A 19501-nucleotide genomic window follows, 5' to 3' on the forward strand; every position below is an offset into this window, starting at 1 on the left:
TTTAATGAAGCTGAAGCACCGATCTCCAATCTGGAGGATGAACTGGCTCAAAAAAAGATTAAGACTGTCTATTCAATCGGTTAAGGACGGCAGTGGAAGATGGCAGATATTGAAAAGCGTGCTCGTAGGAATAATTTAAGAGTGATTCAGATTCCTGAGGGGAAGGAAGGAGAGGATTCTCTGCGCTATATTGTTGAATTATTTACAAAAGCCTTCCCTGAGTTGTCTAAATGGGACTGGGACCGTGAAATCGAGAGAGCACATCGCTTTCCATTTAATAGACATGTTCATACGGGTAGTAGTTCTGTGCAACTAGTTGAGAGGCCTAGAACTTTTTTGATTTCACTTAATAGCTTTCTGCCATGTGAAGATGTATTTCGCCTAACACGGACCAACAAAAAAAGATCTGGGGGGGATTATGAGTTTTTTGTGCAGCCGGACTTTTGCCAGCACACGGTTGAGCTCCGATGGCAGCTGTGTGAATTGATTCCTCGATTTCAGGTTAAAGGCGCTCAAGCCTATTTGTTAAATCCAGCAAAGCTGAAGGTGATCTTCAAGGACCGCACTCACTTTTTTTCTAGCAAAGGTCCTTCTGATGAGTTTTTGAATTCAGTTTAGTGAGTGCTGGGGCTATATAAAACAACAACGTTGTAGCGGAGCCTTTAGTGTGGGTATATATTTTGGTGTTGGTATAGTCTTATTTATTTATTTTTTGACATACTAGAATTGGGTAGAGTCAGGAGTAGGGGCAAGGGGGAGTACGATCACCTGCATCTACAGGACCACGTGTCCTAAAGCCTTGTTCCAGGAGGGGTGGTTGGGGAGGGCTGGCATGGAGAAGGGGGGTGTTGGGGTGGGTCACCTAGGTGAGGTAAAAAGGGTCAAATAATCACAGTAACTATAGGAGGAAGTTAGAGTTGTTCTCTGGCCTATCGTGTAATTTGTGTTGTTATGTTTAATATGATGGTGCGGATAGATGTGTTGTTTAACTATCATTATGACAGTTAAGGGAGTAAAGATCTGCTCACTAAATGTCTCTGGCCTTAACAACTGGCTCAAGAGAAATAGAGTCACGGCAGAGCTGCCCAGAATTGGCATGTCTCCAAGAGACACATATACCTTGGTCACAACAGGCAATTTTAGAAACATTGGGCTTTTCTCTAGTGGTGGCTTCAAAACAATCTTTTATGATTAGGGGAGTGGCGATATTAGCCAAATCCAATATGGTTAGTGTGGAATGCAGCTTAGCGGACAAAGCTAATAGATGGGCCATCGCTGAATGTATGATCGGGGATATTAAATATACAGTCTGTACAATATATGGCTCCAACTTAGACGATGCTTCTATTTTTGAAGTATTAAATTTAGAACTAGCAACCTGGGGGAAACCTTTGATAGTATGTGGGGATATAAATATCAATGTATCCACTGTAGATTTGCAAAAGGTGCCTCGCAGTTATAATGGTCGGAAACCAAGAGTGTTTAAAGCTTTATATCAATTTTTAAAGGATCATGGTCTGATTGATGTTTGGGGTACTTTAAATCCGACATTTCCTGGGTTCAATTATTATTCTTTTACCCATAAAAAGTTTGCAAGTTTAGATTATGGGTGGGGCTACAATTCAAATTTCCCAAGGGTGTCAATTGTACTTGCTGTTACCGCCACTGCCCATCATCCGCCGTTAAAAACATTTTCATTTCACCGGAAACTCAGTTAAATGAAGATTTTCGGGGACATATGTCTAAGTGGATCGCTATCAATAGATATTCTTCCCATTATGCTATAGTATGGGATTCGTTTAAGACATGTTTTAGAGGCGAGGTGCTTAGTTTTGTTTGTCAGCAGAATCGGAAGAGAAAGCAGGAGATGGCGCAGTTGTATTTGCCCTGACAATGTCGAACGCTGCTTGCTGTTCAACAAAGGGTTGCACAGCCTGATACACTAGTGTTAAATTTTATACACTTAAACCAAAAGTATTCCAAAGTTCATCCTTTTTAATCTCCAATTTTTATTCACAGTTCCTCAATCGCGTCAAAGGCTCGAAATTCCAATTGCTTGTGCGTGTTACATATTCCGAAATTGCCCATCCAGGCCTATTCCAGAACACTTGTGCAAAATTCAGAGTTCTCCAAAGTCCAATCACTACACCCAATGCATTTCGGTTATTTCAACCTTCTTCAGGGGTATCTACAATGTGTAAAAAATACATTTATCAACCACTAGACCATCTAACACATCACTAAAACCACAACATCCTTTGAAACATATATATATCACATGCATTTTCAAAATAACACAGGAGAATAATTTGTGAATCTCTGCCCCACCATCCCCTTTCATATAGAAACAATATAACGTAAAACCAAAATAAACTGCTACCTTCATGGTGAATAATGTCCCACTAACACCCTTTTCAATATGTAAAATATGCACACATACGTTGTATGTAAACACTCCCAGTTGGTGAATATTCCCATATTCATAAATAATTTCTCTTACATACCAGTAGTTGTCACAGTTTTAAAGCATCTTCGATATTGGAGGTTCCCTTATGTCCTTTGAAGAGCTATCTAGACAAAGTAATTTGTCTAAATCTCATTTTTTTTTTAAGTTTTCTCAAATTCGAGATTTTATCTTCAGGAAAAAAACTATACCGGTTTCTAATACAGTAGGTATGGCTATTCAACGCCATGCTAAAATTGGTGAGGTTTATCAACTATAATTGTCGTATAGAAAGGATGACTTAGATAAACATAATGTCAAAAGGGCTATGATTTGGGGATCTGATAATATATGTTTAAAAGATGTCCTTATTAGATCTAGGAATGTCCAGTTATCCGCCAACTTGAAAGCACAATGCTTTAAAACTTTCTTTAATTTGTATTATACGATGGCATGCATGTTCAAATGGGGGACAGGACAAGACGGCAAATGTTTTCGTGTGGGGGGATAACGCAGATATTTTGCATATTTTCTTTAGTTGTGGTCATTTGTCAAATTATATTACTGGTATAAAGAAATTTTTGTCTAGAGTTATTGGGGCTCCAATTGTTTTACCATCTTCAATTATGCTCGTGGGTACTGGGCCTGAACTTGGGAAGGGTATTCCCTTATATAAACACCGAAATTTGATTTTTATAGCTATGACTGTCGCCCGGCTTTGTATTGCGGCGGAATGGCTACAACTTGCAGGGGTGGGGGAATCATATCGCCCGACGCCCGAACCATGTTGTTTTTATCATCGGGAAAGAAGATTTAATGTCTATTTTGTCCGACGGGCAAGTAGACATTAAATCACGGAAATAAAACAGGCTGTGGGCACTCTGGGGCTCAGAGCCAATCATAAAAGCTTGCAGAGAGCCTTTGGAGGCCTCTGATTGGCTAGCAGCCCATGACTTCACTGAGCTCTAGCCAGTGATTGGTTGGGGAGTGAAACGTCACTCAGTCTCAGCAAGCCTTTGAACTTCGGGACCGCCGCGAGCGAGGTAATGATAGATTCAGGTAAAATAAGCACTATAGTGCCTGCCATAGCATTGCTAGAGTGTTATTTTGCTGACCTTGCGTGCAGATCGCTCTGAAATATTGAAATAGAACTTGTCTGCCTGCTGACGGACCGTGTCTGATGCGGAGTCAGTGTGGCTGCAGAAAGCAGGTGCTTTCATCGCTGCTAATTGCTAACTGCGCACGTTTGCATTGGTGTGCAGAGTGGGTTAAAACTTCCTTTCACACCAGACGTGTGACACAGATTGGGCAATTTCCCTCACAAAAGGGAGATATCTTTTCCATTTGTGTGAGAAAATGCTCAATTGGCCAGTGCCTATTTGTCGGGCTTAATTTAGCCCAATATGCGCATTTTCTTTTAAGCTGCAGCGGCGCCTCAGGAGAACTGTTCCCTTCAAAGTTCATTGCGGGTGGCATGGGCACGGCACAGTTCCTGGATCTTTGGACTAATCTGAATGCGGGGTTAAAAATATATGTGGTTTTGAAAAGCGAAAGTGAAATTTGCCGCCTCGCTATGCTGATGCTATAAAGCTCTTTGTGACCGGGATTAGAAGTCACGTTAGAAGTCCGTATTTTTGCCGATGATGGTCACAAAAGGTTATGATTTCTCGTGCAGCTGCAAATAAGTGCTACAGTTAGAAATAAATAAACGTGTCCAAGTTGTGTAATGTAACTGGCGCTCATGTACAGCGCTCCAAAACGTTCAGGTCGAGTTTGCGCTAATAAACTGCAAAAAATATAATTCTTTGATTATGAATGCACTATGTCTCAAGGTCATATGCAAGGGTAGTCAAGTGTTAAAATAATAGTCTAGGATATTTAGAAACAAGTGAAATCGGAGGTGGTGAGGAAGATATGAAGGGTACTACCATTAAAGATAAAGAGACAATGCTGATTTCACTTGGCAGCAGTACATCAAATCTGGTGTTGTGTTAATTTGGTATGTGCTAGTTTATACACATATGCCAATGAACACACACCTAGACCACTCTGATTTGTGTGAAACAGGGGAGCCGGGCCTCCATGAATAGCTCTGTAATGCACTTCAGTTCTGCCTCAAATAGCTCTCCAAATGCACGTTCACGTTATATTATCTAATCATAGTGCTGGATTCTTTTGGTCATTGTATCTATAGTTTTACTTGAAGCAGGTGGATATTATTTTCTGTTCGTTATTTGTGATATGTCTGCAGGCTCTGGGATAGTCTAGTATTCTGGGTAGGTGTGGTTTGTTGGCGACAGATGTTCATTATTAGTGATCATGATTTATTTTTTAAGCAGTGAGTTAAGTAAGTACTGGTTGCAATTAGTTGTGCATTACTTGTGACATTGTGCAACACCCTTCTTGAGTGCAGAGTTTATATACAGTAGTTATCTGCTATTTGTGATGATGCAGAATTCTTGACGGTCCGGAACTATTTACATACTCTTTGTGAAAGAGAACCTTGCTTGATAAATTAAAAAACATGGCTTCCATGCTTAAATTGTGTGATCTTAGGCAAATATTTTATTTCACCAAAGCTAACCTTTTCTTCATAATTAAGGCTTCCTGTTTTCCGTTTAACAGATTTTTACAGATCAATAGACAGAAAACCATTTATTTTCTCATCTGTGTTTATTTTTAAATGTGGATAAAAACGGAAATTGGGTTAATGTTTCTCTGTCAGCTGGAGCCCTTATGTTTGATGTGGGATGGGAGTAGGTGGGACAAGTGGATTTTACAGGAAATGTAGATCTCAGAGACATTTTGTCCCTTGGACAACTAGATTATTTGGAAAATTCCACAGCCCTGAACTTGAACCTCCCTCCTTCGAACGATGGAGGGCAAAGATGTATAATTTATTTCATTTAGAGTTTAGTTTGTATGCATTTAAAGGGGTGAAGAAACAAAAGATTGGTTTAGGCATTTGGGGATTGTTCTCTGATCATATGCATATATGAAGTCATGATAAATGTATGCATTTGTCTTTCGAGTTACTGTGAGAAAAAAAAAAAATTAAAAAGAGACTATGTTGTGGCAGCCGTTACAGGACCCGAAAAATGAAGGCCGCATAACGGGTAAGGATGGGCGCTTGAAATGTAATCAATTATGTTATTTAAAATGTCACAAGGAATGTATGCAATAAGTGAGTTCATAAGCAGTGCTTGACGGGTGCAAGTTATTTTTTGTTCACTAAACCATTTGGAGAATTTCAGTATTCTTTCGGTTTTAAAACGTTAGATCTTATTTATTTCAAAACCTAACTATAGCGTCAATTAACTATTGCGCTTTTCAAAGAACATACAAACACATATGTCTTCTTTGATTGTGCTTCAAATATGTGGTGTTGATTATGCTGAATTAATTCCACTGTACACTGCAGTATTTGTTTGTTACTGTATATTTCAATTACCATCGCACAGGCTAATGGCACTTTAACAAAGGATAGGAGACTGAATGTGAAGAAAGTGATTTTTAGAAATTCAGACAAGCATAACTAAAAAGCCAAGAAACAAAAATTATATTTTAACTTAGTTTGCTCACCTTTTGAAGCTGTTTGAGCACACTGAGAATGACTGTATTTTTCTCCAGCTGTTCCTTCAAATCTGCATACTCTGTAATGGCCACGTGAAGATCCCGGTTGACCTAGAACCAAAGCACACAACACAGTGTTGTGATGTTGCAAGAGAGTTGAAGAAGTCATGTTGTGTACAAATTTTCAGACCGAAATCCAGACGTGGTTTGAAACAGATCTACAAAAAAATGCGATTCCCATAGTCTGGTGGAGTTGACATATAACCAGGTAAATATAGAAGCTAAATAAGGGCAGGCAGATACCACAAATGTTGGTGTAAAGGGGAGGTTAGACGCGCTCCTTTTAACCACCACTTTCTATGGCTTTGCGAAGAATGGATGCACCAGTGTAAGTAATTAGTTCACGGCCACGGCACCAGCAAAATTGCATGAGTATTGCTAAAGGTTGATTTTTGGGGGGATTGTCCTTTGCTGTGGGGAGTTCTCAGGGTTTATTTACCTTGTCTATGTATCTCAGCATTCTAAAGATGTAATGGGTGGCAAGTTAACACCATACAAAAAGGCTGCCAATTGTATACAAGCGTCAATGAGAATTTGCCTAGCCCTTGGTGCTGGTAAGTTCCAATTCTATTAAGGACTCGGACTCGAGGATTATGCCTTTCTTCCTTCACTTTATTTGCACAAACAGCAGCAAGAAAAACTACAAACAACTACATTTCCCATTAACAGTAGGGAAAGAAATGTTAGTCCTTCGTCGCTCTCCACACTCTAGCAGCTCCCATCATGCCTTGCAGCTGCTTCCTCTTTGTTCGCGCAAAGCCCATGCTCCAGTCACATTATGCATCCTGTTTATTTCCGTCATTCCCTGCAAAATACGCAGTGTCAGATATTGACCGTACACACCGATGAGTGTAAGACACATGGCAAGAGAACATTACAATCACTATCAAACATAGCCAGCAGGAAACTCCATAAATGAATTACTTACATTCCGTACGGGGAGGGTCCACTTCCTCGAAGTCATTGGGGGGGGGGGGGGGGGGGGATAATCCTCGCCTCCGAGTCTTTAATAGAATTGGAACTTACCAGCACCAAGGGCTAGGCAAATTCTCATTCTATGGCAGGACCGGAGGCTTTGGATTAGGCCAGTTCAAAGCTTGTCGACAACTAGCCGAGCAACTTCCAACACTGGCTTGAAATAGAACCTCTTGAAAGTGGAGTCTGAGGACCAATCGTCCGCCCTCATCAAATCCTCCAACCTAGCCCCAAGAGTAAAAGCTTTAGAGGCTTCAGCGCCAGGAAACCTCCGGTGTCAGTGCGCTTTATAAATACAGCATAAGATAAGATAAGGCCATCGCCCCTCTCGCCGAGTGAGCACCAAACTGCTTGGTATCAATCCCGCCTCCTGCATCACTCAACGCACCCACCTGGCTATAATTGGGGAAGAGACTGCCTTATACGGTTTACGCAGGGCAATAAGCAATTGTCTTTCGCCCGGAGGATGAGTGTCTTCTGTCAAATCTTCATAGGCACTGTACCACACACAGTTTAGGGGAATTCTGAAAGGCCGGGTACGAGATCACTCTCGACAGGAACTTAGTCCGCCTACTCACTGTGAAAGACACCCCATCAGGGGAGAAAACTCTAGCAGTGATGTCCAATGCCCGCACGTCTGAAACCCGCCTGCAAGACATCAGGCACAACAGCATAGCCAACTTAGCCGAGAGCTCTTTGCGGAACAAAAAACTATTCGGCTGCCAGGACAAAAACAAGTTCAGAACCCTGTTCACGTCCCGTGGCTCAGGTGGCAATGAGAGGCGATTTCCTCTCAGGAGCCGACACACCAAAGGGTGCTCCCCAACCGGGGAACCATGCACCAGGTCGTGCCCGGCCGAGAGAGCGGAGCGGAAAGTGTTGACCGACCGATAGGCAAGATCGTCCTCCGCTAACCCGGCCAAGAAGTTAATAACTTTAACTACGTCTGCCCCCACTGGATCAAAACCCCCTCGCATACACCAGTGACGCCATCTATGCCAAGCTGACCGGTATCTCCTGGTCGTGCTATCGGCCCATGCCTTGGAGAGCAAGTCCTCTGCCTTTCCCGAAAGGCCTGGGAGCGTCCAGCGACGCCGGAGATCCTCCAAGCCATCAGACGGAGGGACCCCTCCTGGACTAGCCGGTGGGGAGCACCCTCCGGACTGAGCAGAATGCGAGGAGAGTGGGGGAGTAGGATTGGAGAATCCCAGGAAAGTTCCAGTAGAACTGGAAACCAAACTGGAGACCTCCACCATGGGGTGATCAGGACCACGTCCGCCAACTGACGGCGTAGCAACGCCGACACTCGCGTTATCATTGAAAACGGGGGAAACGCATATCCCTGCTCGCCTGACCAGTCCTGGAGGAAAGCATTTGTCGCCTCCGCCAACGGATCCGGTCGCCAACTGAAGAACCTCGGAAGTTGATGGTCCAGGCGTGACGCGAACAGGTCCACCGAGAAGGGGCCCCACCTGTCCGCCAGCCAGGAGAATACCAGAGGATCCAACTTCCATACACTGGCGTCCAGCAGGTGCTGGGAGTGCCAATCGGCCACCTCGTTCTGACAACCCGGCAAGTACTCTGCCGTGACCGACACCTGTTGATCCAGGCAAAGTGCCAAAAGTCCTTGGCAAGGTCCGCTAGCATTTTGGACCTGGTCCCCCCCAGGTGATTGATATAACGGACCGCCGATACGTTGTCCATCCAGAGGAGGACGCAAGACTGAACTCTGTCCTTCGTCCAACACTGGACTGCAAAGGAGCCTGCTAGCAACTCCAAACAGTTGATATGCAAAGACTGCTCGTGGGCAGACCAGGCGCTTCCTGTGGAAAATTCTCCACACCTGGCCCCCCCAGCCGGAACGACTGGCGTCCGACTCGATAATGACATCCGGCGCGGAGCCGAAAATCGCACGGCCATTCCAGGCTTCCATGTGCGTTAGCCACCACCGCATCTCGTCCCTCACTTCCTCCGACAATGGGATCATCTGAGAGTATGTCAGACCCTTCCTGAGGTGGTACACCTTCAGGCGCTGCATGGCCCGGTAATGAAGAGGGCCTGGGAAAATGGCCTGAATCGAAGAGGAAAGGAGACCCACCAAAAGCGCCAAATGGCGCAGTGACGTGTGAGTCTTCGCCAGAGTCTGACGCAACTCGTGCCTGATCTTCGCCATCTTTCGAGCAGGAAGGCTTAACGTGGACGACACCGAGTCGTCGGTGAAACCCAAAAAGGTTGCACACTGTGTGGGGACGAGAAGAGACTTCTTCTCGTTGATTACGAAGCCCAGACCCTGAAGCAGGTTGACCACCACGTGAAGCTGGGACGAGAGCCGCTTCGGACACTGGCCCATGAAGAGCATGTCATCCAGGTATATGATCATCCGGATACCTCGAGCTCGCAAAGCCTCCACCGCCGGGCGCAACACCTTTGTGAAACTCCACGGCGCCGAGGATAGCCCGAAAGGTAGCGTGGTGAACTCGTAGACCTGACCGTCCCATTTGAACTGGAGGAAACACCGGTGGGGAGGGAAAACGGGCACCGCCAAGTAGGCATCTTTTAAGTCGAGACAGACCATCCAATCTGACGGGCGCAAAACATCCCTCAGGAGGTGGATCCCCTCCATTTTGAAATGGCGGTATACCAGCCATTCGTTGAACTCCTTCAAGTTGATGACTGGACGCCGGCCCCCGTCGACCTTGTCGACCAAAAAGAGATTGCTGAGGAAACCCCCGGTGTGCTCCTGCGCGCAACAAATCGCCCAAATTGCGTCGCAATGGGAAAAAGTAATAGGACGGGGATGTTGTAGCTGACACGGACGGCCATGAAACTCCAGCTGGAAGCCCTGGACCGTCTGCAGCACCCAAGCATCGCTTGTCAGGGAAGCCCACGGTGGGATAAACTGCGCCAAGCACCCCCCACCCCGCAAGCTCGCTGAGGGCAGCACACTCACTTCTTCCAGCACCTTGTTGCTGTCCTCTATGGCCGCCGCGGCCCCCTAATCGCTGACCCCGGGTCGGGTAGAAGTTGTTGAAGCGGGTACCATCCTGCGCCTGCCCGTGGCCGGAGCCTTGCTCCCGATCGCAGGGGTTGCCACGGCCGAACGAGCAGCCCCTGCCACGTCCGTCCCTCTCAAAAACCAGAGGGGCAAAAACTTTTTTGATATTGGACTGCGCCCTGTCCAAGGATGTGAATGTGGCGACGAACTTCCCAAGTTCCTTGATGAAGGGGTGCCCGGACAGGCCCCCTTGGGCCACAGCACCGGCTTCTGAAGAAGCGAGGTCACCCAACTTGGGGACAATTTTTATCAACAGCGACCTCCTCCTCTCGGTAGAGAGGGCACAATTCGCATTACCGAGGAAGAAAATGGCCCGCTGAGCCCAATTGGACAGGACCTTTGGGGGAAAAGGGATCCCTGTGACCTTGGCTTCCTCTGCCATATCCAGAATTTTGGTCATAGGACCTACCGCGTCTAACAACTTGTCCTGGCATGTGCGCCAGGACCTGTCGATACCCTTTTGATACCCTTTTGAGGATCTCTGACAAATTTTGCCAGGAAAGTCGCCATCTTAGGGTTGATGTCCGGCGTCAACGCCACCTTGCCCTCTAGGGTGGGCCGAGGGCACTCCGCCCTAAGGCGGTTGCGTGCGTCTATTTCCATGGGCTTGCACAAACGGCCGGCCACGTACTGGGCCACCTTGTCGCCGGGAACCCAGTCCGAAGACCGGGGGTGGACGATATCGTCCGGGTCCAACATGTCCGAAGGACGCGCAGAGGAGGGGGCCTGGGACAGGAGCCACGACCTCGAGGAGCAGGCCTCCTCATCTGTGTCCTTGAAGACGCTTTTGACCCGGGCGAAAGCCTCAGAGTCAACCCCCTCCGTACAGGGCTTTTTAGGAGGGGGAGTGGGTGAAGACGCAGAGGCCGGGGCTGGGGCCGGCGCAGGAATCAGGGCTACCAACTTGGAGTATGCCTCGTCCAACCGTGCCGTGAGGCGCTGCTCCAGGGGCACCATAGCTTGGTCTACTGCCCTATAAATTGAATCATCCACCGCTTGGTAGCAGTCCTCATCCCAAGAGGCGTAACTGAGAGGGTCATCCTCTGCATACTGCCCATGTTCCCCCTGCATCATGAGTGAAATTAGGCTCTGGCAGGAAGGAAAGTGCAGCACAGCTAGTAAATATGGGCCCTAACAGGCACCAAATATAAGCTGGGAGGGAGCCCAGACTATAAGAGGGGCACCAAGGCACAGAATTCACGGGCACAAGCCCCGGGAACGCTGCAGCCCTTTAAGGTCACAGGGCGCCAACCTGGCAAGCGTCCCCAGCGCCAGCAAACCGGCGCCAATTACAACTCTGCAGGGTGTTAACGTAGGAACCAAAATACAACCCTTTCCGGGCGTTCAACATATGGGGAAAACCCTACCAATTACGACCCCGCAGGGTGTCAAGCCGGGAGGCAGGGGGGCACCGCAAACAGCCTATAGACAAAACGCGCCGGAAAAACGCTTCAAAAAGCGTCCCTCAGGCGCGCTAGCCACAGATGAAGCTCGCCTCCTAGCGGTGGAAAGAGCACACCGCCCCTACCACTGGGACCAGGTCGCGTGAGGAGCGTTGAAAAGCGTCCCGCAATCACCAGGGGACTCTGCAGAATGGAAAATGGTCAGCGCTTGCCCCAAACACAAAACGCTACCCACACAGTCCCAAAATAATCAGAGAGAAAGCCAAAAACCATTTAACTTGCTGCTGAGCAGCGAAGAAAGAGCAAGAGGAAGCAGCTGCAAGGCATGATGGGAGCTGCTGGAGTGTGGAGAGCGACGAATGACTAACATTGTAACTCTTTTCTTTCCCTACTGTTCATGGGAAATGTAGTTGTTTGTAGTTTTTCTTGCTGTTGTTTGTGCAAATAAAGCAAAGGAAGAAAGGCATAATCCGAAGCCTCCGGTCCTGCCATAGAATCCTAATATGTACCAAAATATTAGAGCCTGCGTCCACGTATTTAGTCCACAATGATTTTGGTACCAAACACGGTGCACTAGAATCCCTTTATATTGTGACATCTTATCTTTCTTTTACACAATTGTTACCAATATTTCTTAATATATACTATTTATCTACGATTTAATGGAATTGTCCAGCAATATACTTCACTTTATGAAACTCTTGAATTATAATCGGATGGCCTACCCAAAGAAAGAGCACATCCACTGAAGAAAGAAGAGGGCGTGCTCATGTGAAATGAATCATCTGCATCACAAATCTTATTTTACATCGAAGGTGAATGGCCCAAGAGCGACTAAATAGAATGTCCTTAACTAAATAAAATTAGGTTACAATAAAAGAACATCTTAAACTTGCCACTGTGAATACTCAGTCGAAAACTCTTCAAGAGATATCTTGCTTCTCCCAGTAAAATCAAGTCTTAATCCAAAAATCCATCAGGCCAACCTGCACAAGCGTGAACTTCTGCAAACACGCTCAATCTATTTATAAATCCTAATACAGTCTCCATGTCAGTTATTCCAAAAGGGTACCCAACAGACAGACTTTGCAGGAATAAATAGCTTGATGGCACATTGCAAGATGGGAAGGCCCCCTACATGATTGCCAATCTGTCTTTGACCTTTTCCGGTGCTCATTTACATGACAAACATGGATGTACATTTAGGACCCTTTTTTACTCAGTGACTTTCATACCAAGAGCAGCACTTGGTGATCTGAAAGGATATACCAAGTGTACCCTCTTTAGCGAATGGGATTACCGTTGGCTCGCTGGACTACTTGAAACTTGCAGCAATGACACCATTTAATCAACAACAGGATGAAAGGTCTTTCTCCGGGGCCGATTGACGAGCAGACTCGCTAATCTCGCCATGGTTAAGTTCTGGCTAGCCTCATTATCTGGATCCTTTGCTACATTCAACATATATGTAGCATGCATATATAATATCGGTGTGGGTGGTGTGAGCCCTTAATGTATGGGTTTGTGTAACATTGCCACAACAGAATTGATCTTGGATTTTCAATGCGAACATGTGGTACAAAATGGAGGTGAAGACAACGTACCAGAAAAGCCTAGTGTATTCCTTACATTCCAGTTGCCTTGATGCGGGAGGGATAGAGACAGTTTGCTCTTTGGAAATTAATGTATAGACCCTAATATATCTGTTGTACAGTGCTTTGCTTCTTCCTTGGGCTAGCACTCTAGATCTCTCCTTGTGTTCTGGGTTCTGGAGCTCTCCTTCGCCCTGTTGGCAGTTGGAGCTCTGGTTGGACGGGGAGCTGACCTACTAATCTCTGTGCTGCAATAAAGCTTCCATACAGCTTACCTGTTCCTGTGGTCTGCATCTTATTTACATCATTTGGCGACTTGGGCTGGCGAGATGTCCGACCATCGCTTCCTTGTGAATACTGCAGCTTGTAATGACTTTACAGAGAAGTAGCGCATCAACTCCCTCAAGAATCCACGTGTGATACACAGCGTGAATCTGGAGCATTTTCTCCGTCTTGTCAGTGACTGCGACATCGTAGGAGATAATTTTGCGGACTTTGTTGCCGATCTTCGTGTTCGTAGTGCAGTGGATGACGTCATCTCTACCAACGTCTGGAGACTTTGGTGAGTCACATAGCAACGCGTTTCCCAGCAACAGACAGTAAGCAGCTACGTCACCAGCTACCCAAGCGGCAACGTCACCGAAACCAACTTCCTTTGTGTGGTGAGTCGCTTAGCAACACTCTGTCACTGAGCGAATTCCATATGCGCGTAGATTCACGTTGTGGCTGTAACGGAACGTCTGACGTGTAACATACACGCACGACGCCGTCGGCCATTTTGGCAGCGTTACCTGTCTTTCTTCATTGTTGCCTTGGTTACACGCCAGGAAACAAAAGAGTATTGCGCACACGATTGGAAGCGGAAAAACTTCGCTCTGGCAGCAGCGTCACTGAAACACAAACAGCAGCGTCACTGAAACGCATAAGCAGCGTTTTTGAATCAATACGCATAACGTTCCTTTCTCCTCGCTTACAGACTCTTGCTTTGGTCATTATCGACAATCTTCATAGAAACGCTCGTGATTGAGCGTTAAGCACCATTTCTTCGCAACAGACCTTCTCCTGTATTTAGAGTAAGCATTTATCCTCATCTCATTTTACTCTACTGTTTGGTGTACTTATTTCTCATTACCCTGTTGGTAGTTAATAAAAGACATGGCTCAATCGATCAATGTTGCTCTTCCTCCTCAATTTTTGTCAGAGCCGGGCAATCCTCCTATAGCGTGGGAGGACTGGATAGTCATGTTTTATAATTATATTGAAGCTCTGGACGGAGAAGAGTATTCACCCAAACGCAAAAAAGCACTATTAAGGACCACATTGGGTAAAGAGGGACAGCGCTTATTCAGATATTTACCACAAGTACTACCTGCAGGATCACAAGCTGATTTTGATGAGTTTAAAGAGGCTGTAACAAGATTGGAAACCCGTTTTGGTAAAGAAGAAAATCTCATCCTTCAGAGATACAAATTTTACAAAAATAAACAATTGGCTGAGGAAAGTATTGATGAGTTTGTAGCAAGACTGCGCGAGTTATCAATCAAATGTAACTTTGGCCAGATGGCGGACGAATTAATTAGAGACCAATTAGTTGTCCAAGCCAATAATAGAAAAGTACAAGAACGTTTGTGGGCGGCGAAGAACCCAACGTTGAAAGATGCGATAGAACTTGCCAAAGTCGTGGAGGAAAGCGAAAAGTGTATGAGGGAACTACAGAAAAGTGGTCTGGAAACCAAAGTGGCTGAAATCTCTCATAAGAGTACATTTAGCGAAAATAGTGACGATGAAGCATCTGCCATAGCAATTGTTAGAAAGAAAGGTTATATTCTTCAGAAAAAGAATGTGCAACAGATGTCTTTTAGTAAGAATAATCAAAAGATGTGTTCTAGGTGTGGTAGTTTTTCTCATTCTTCGGATGGGAAATTTTGTTTTGCAAACAACAAAGAGTGTCTACGTTGTGGTAAGACCGGACACTTTGCTAAAGTGTGTAGGAATAAGAATAATTCAAAAGTTACAGTTGTTAATGAATGTGATGATTTGAGACGTGATGTTAACAAAATCTTAGTCCTGACTGACACTGTGTGCGCGTGTGATAACCAGAGGGGTAACCCTTTTAAGGATGATTTTGTTATTGATGGGAAAGTCATTACACTCATGGTTGATACCGGTTCCAAGTGGACCATAATTCCCTCCTCATTGATGAAGAATGTGTGGGGAGAAAGAGCGTTGAAGACGTGCGACATTTTCCCGTCTGGTTACCAGGGTGAGAGGATTGACATGCTAGGTTTCTTTGAAGCTGAAATTGACTTCAAAGGCAGATCAGCTTATGGCAAAATATATATATCAGCTGATGGACCGGCAATCTTAGGCCGTCATCACCAATATGATCTGCACATTGTAGTCGATCCCAGGTCTAATAACCCTGTTTCCATTGTTGAGACCTCTTCCTTGGAGGATATTATGGCCAGATATAAAAATGTGTTTAGGGACCAGTTAGGTGAACTTATCGGCTACTCACATCGTATAATTCTTATGGAAGGCAGTTCACCCGTGCAACACAAAGTAAGGAGGGTGCCCTTTGCTTTACGAGATGAAGTTAAGGCTACCCTTGAGGAAATGCTCCAAGGGGGTATCATTGAACCCATCGAAGCATCTCCTTGGATTTCGCCTGTCGTGATCTCGCAGAAACCGGACAATAAGATCAGGTTCTGTGTGGATCTTCGTTCCCTAAATAAGTGTGTCGTAGCCGATGTGTTTCCCTTACCAAACATCGGTGAATTGGTGTCAACTCTTAGAGGGGCAAAGTTCTTCAGTAAGTTGGACCTTAAACACGCCTACCATCAAATTTGTCTTGATGATAACTCAAAGCATTTAACTGCTTTTATCACCAGTGAGGGCACATTCCAATTCACTAGACTACCCTTTGGGCTAGTCTCAGCCGCTAGCGTATTCCAGAGACTTGTCTCTGAGGTTTTTAAGGGTCTTGATAAGGTGCTGTATTTTCAAGACGATATCTTGATTTATGGCAATTCTCTACAGGAACACAACAAAATCTTACAAGATGTGTTACTTAGGGTGGATGAGGCTGGTTTAACTTTAAGAAAAGAGAAATGTGCCTTCCTATTGAAAGAGATAGAGTATTTAGGATTTTGTTTGTCGGAAGACGGCATTAAACCCAAAAAGAACTTAATTGAAGCCATTGAGCTAGCACCCTCCCCAGTTGATAAGGATCAACTTCGGTCCTTTATGGGCTTGATCGAGTTTTACTCGAAATTTGTAAGGGATTTCTCATCCAAGACTGCTTCCCTGAGATCTTTACTCAAAAAAGGTGTCAAGTTTTGTTGGACCACTGAGCATGAATCCTGTTTTAAATTGATAAAAAAGGAACTCAAATCTGCAAATGTCCTCACCCCTTTTGACACTACTCGGTCCTCCATCCTGATGGTTGACGCCAGTGCCATCGGCCTGGGTGCAGTTCTCTTACAGAGACATGGTAGCGTTGAAAAGACAATTGCATTCGCGTCTAGGCCTTTGTCCACCTCTGAGTCTAACTACTCTGTAATAGAGCGTGAGGCTCTTGCCGCAGTCTGGGGAACGAGTTACTTTCGAACCTACTTGTGGGGTTACAAGTTTGTTTTACGTACCGACCACAAACCCCTTTTAAACGTTCTAGCTCCCGGTGGGGCTGGTAAGGGTTCCCCAAGGTTGGCAAGACTAGCTTCTCGTTTGCAAGACTATCAGTGCGAGATTGAATTTGTTCATGGGTGGAAGAATATCCAAGCGGATTGTCTGTCTAGGCTCCCTATTCCTTCCACTTGTTGTGGTTCTGAGTTCAAGTCTGATGATCTTGCGGTTGCTGTAATGGAGGATGTCTTGTTGGTGGGTGGTGGCACATTTTCCCGTGATGAATGGTCCAAGGGCATGGAGGAGGATCTGACGTTGAAAGCTGTTATCAGTCTTGTTTCTAATGGTACAAGGAGGGAAAGTACTGTTAGTCCCTCTGTCGGACCCTTCCTGAAAATTTTGGATGAACTTTCTTTAGAGGGAAAAGACGTGTTGATGCGAGGTGATCGTTTTGTTCCCCCTGATCCATTAAGAAGGAGAATTCTAGACTTGGCTCATGAGGGACACTTGGGTCAAAGCCTCACGCAACGCCGTGTCAAACAGAACTTTTGGTGGCCCTCTATTGATAACGATGCAGTTGATTGCGTTTTGAAGTGTAGTTTCTGCAAGGAAGGCGAGAAGCGCCTCAAAATTTTTGGCTCTCAGTATAAACATAAAATTGTCTTTGAGAATACTCCCTGGCATAGTGTTTGCATAGACTTCATAGGCCCAATGAGTGAGTTACCTACAGACCACCGCTTTGCAATTGTTCTTATTGATTGCTTCTCAAAATGGCTGTGTGTACAATTTGTAAAAGAGATTACTACTGATGCCACCATTAAGTTTTTGAAGGGTATCTTTATCAACGAAGGGTATCCTTCTGTTCTCATTTCAGACAATGGGACTCAACTCACGTCCTCGAAAATGGTTTCTTTTGTTAATGATTGTGGCATCAGGCACCAGAAGACTAGTCTTTACAACCCACAGGGTAATGGCCTTTATGAAAGGGTGAATCGCCTTGTTAAAGGCGTGATTCAGATGTTTGTAGAGTCTGGCTGCTTCTCTGATGAGCGTGTCCAGGAACTGGTCTGGGCTTATCGCTCCACACCCCATAGGACTGGTGAAAAGTCTCCCTTTGAACTAATGCGTGGTCGCACACCGGTAAGTAAACTGACCCCTGCTTGGTTGAAGGGCTCTGGTAGCGATGTCCCCTTAATTCATGACGGCACCCCCTTGCCCATCTCTGTGGGTGACCTGGTTAAGGTTAAGCCGGGGAGACTTGCTAAGGGTCTTAGCAAGTTTAGGGGTCCCTACAGAGTCAAGAGGGTTTTTCCTCATTTCATTGTTTTGGCCAATGGTGAAAGTTGGAATTACCGGAGGGTAGCACTCTACCAGAAACGTAAAGATTCTTCTTCTGGTGACCTGTTTCCTGCCCAGCTGGATGGCTGTAATGGTTATTTACTGTCCTCTGGTGGTCCTTCTTCTCCCATCCCCTTACCAGCTGGAAGGGGGGAGGTGGGTGGTGGCGATGCCTCCACTTCCTTATGTACTTATCATAGTAGTTCTGCAGTTGATTCCGTTCCTACCTCTCTTGTTCCTTCTTCTGTACCTGGTACTCCTGCTTCTTCTTCCTCTTCCTCATTTGATGGCTGTTCAAGGAGCTCTCGCTCCCGTCGCCCACCCATGTACTTGAATGACTATGTGCATTAGTGTTTCTTTCCTTTTCCAGTGTTTTCTTTCCTTGCAAGGAGGGGAGATATGTTGTACAGTGCTTTGCTTCTTCCTTGGGCTAGCACTCTAGATCTCTCCTTGTGTTCTGGGTTCTGGAGCTCTCCTTCGCCCTGTTGGCAGTTGGAGCTCTGGTTGGACGGGGAGCTGACCTACTAATCTCTGTGCTGCAATAAAGCTTCCATACAGCTTACCTGTTCCTGTGGTCTGCATCTTATTTACATCAATATCCTGCTTTTTTGGCCTTCTATAACAATACCGCATTAGGGGAGAACAGAGAGAGAGAGTGATCTCTGTAAAAGCCCAAGATAGCTCTGTGCCAGGGCTTCCTCTTTTTAGGTTTTGCTTACACTATTGTTTTTAATATAAACTTAAAAGGGACTTGCATCCCGCCTCCTCTCTTTCCTGGCTTCTCATTGGTTCCTGTGCGTGTCACTTACCTTTCCTCCATTTGTACTGGCTGTAGCATATTTTCCTGCATCTACCAATGCTTGTTCCTTCTTTTATTAGTTTTCCACAGCCGACATACTGTTAACATCTACTTTCGTGGAACTATATTTTCATAAAGTTTTACCTTTTACTATTGTAGCATATTCATATAACAACTTATGACCCAGCGTGATTAAGTGATTTGCATAGAATCACACTATGTTGTGAGGTACAGCCCAGATTTGAACGGGGGTCCCCAGGTCTCAAGTCAGCAGCTCTGGCCACCGCGCCACATCCTCTCCCCTCCCGTGTTATACATCAGCGCCACATCCTCTCCACTCCCGTGATATCTGTCAGGGAGGTCTTTCCTTCTTCCGGACGATGACTGATGAAAACAACACTTTATTCATTACATAGACAAATCTGATGCATTACCAATGCTTGTTTTATGGTGTCACTCACAAAAAGATCGATATGTTCAAGGTGTGCAACTGTTTTGGATGTCAGGAAGCAGATGCCTCCTAGCACTCCCCTTCTTGCCAATCATCGTCTGACAATAACGGGAGTCTAGCTCGAGCAAGAACAGACACACAAAGCGGACAGTCTGTTCTAATGCTGTTGCAAATGCCTAATGAAAACA

The 19501-nt window shown here is 45.4% G+C and overlaps 1 protein-coding gene across 1 annotated transcript in view; it reads right to left on the bottom strand.

Moving 5' to 3' along the window:
* Positions 1-19501, bottom strand: part of ZW10 (zw10 kinetochore protein) — a 235790-nt gene that overhangs the window by 160359 nt on the left and 55930 nt on the right. The window contains exon 3 of the mRNA XM_086957379.1: positions 6026-6127. Within this exon, the coding sequence (XP_086813505.1) occupies positions 6026-6127 (102 nt within the window). The remainder of the gene's footprint in view (positions 1-6025; positions 6128-19501) is intronic.

Source organism: Lissotriton vulgaris, chromosome 2_1 (genome assembly GCF_964263255.1).
Source record: "Lissotriton vulgaris chromosome 2_1, aLisVul1.2, whole genome shotgun sequence".
Lineage (NCBI taxonomy): Eukaryota > Metazoa > Chordata > Amphibia > Caudata > Salamandridae > Lissotriton > Lissotriton vulgaris.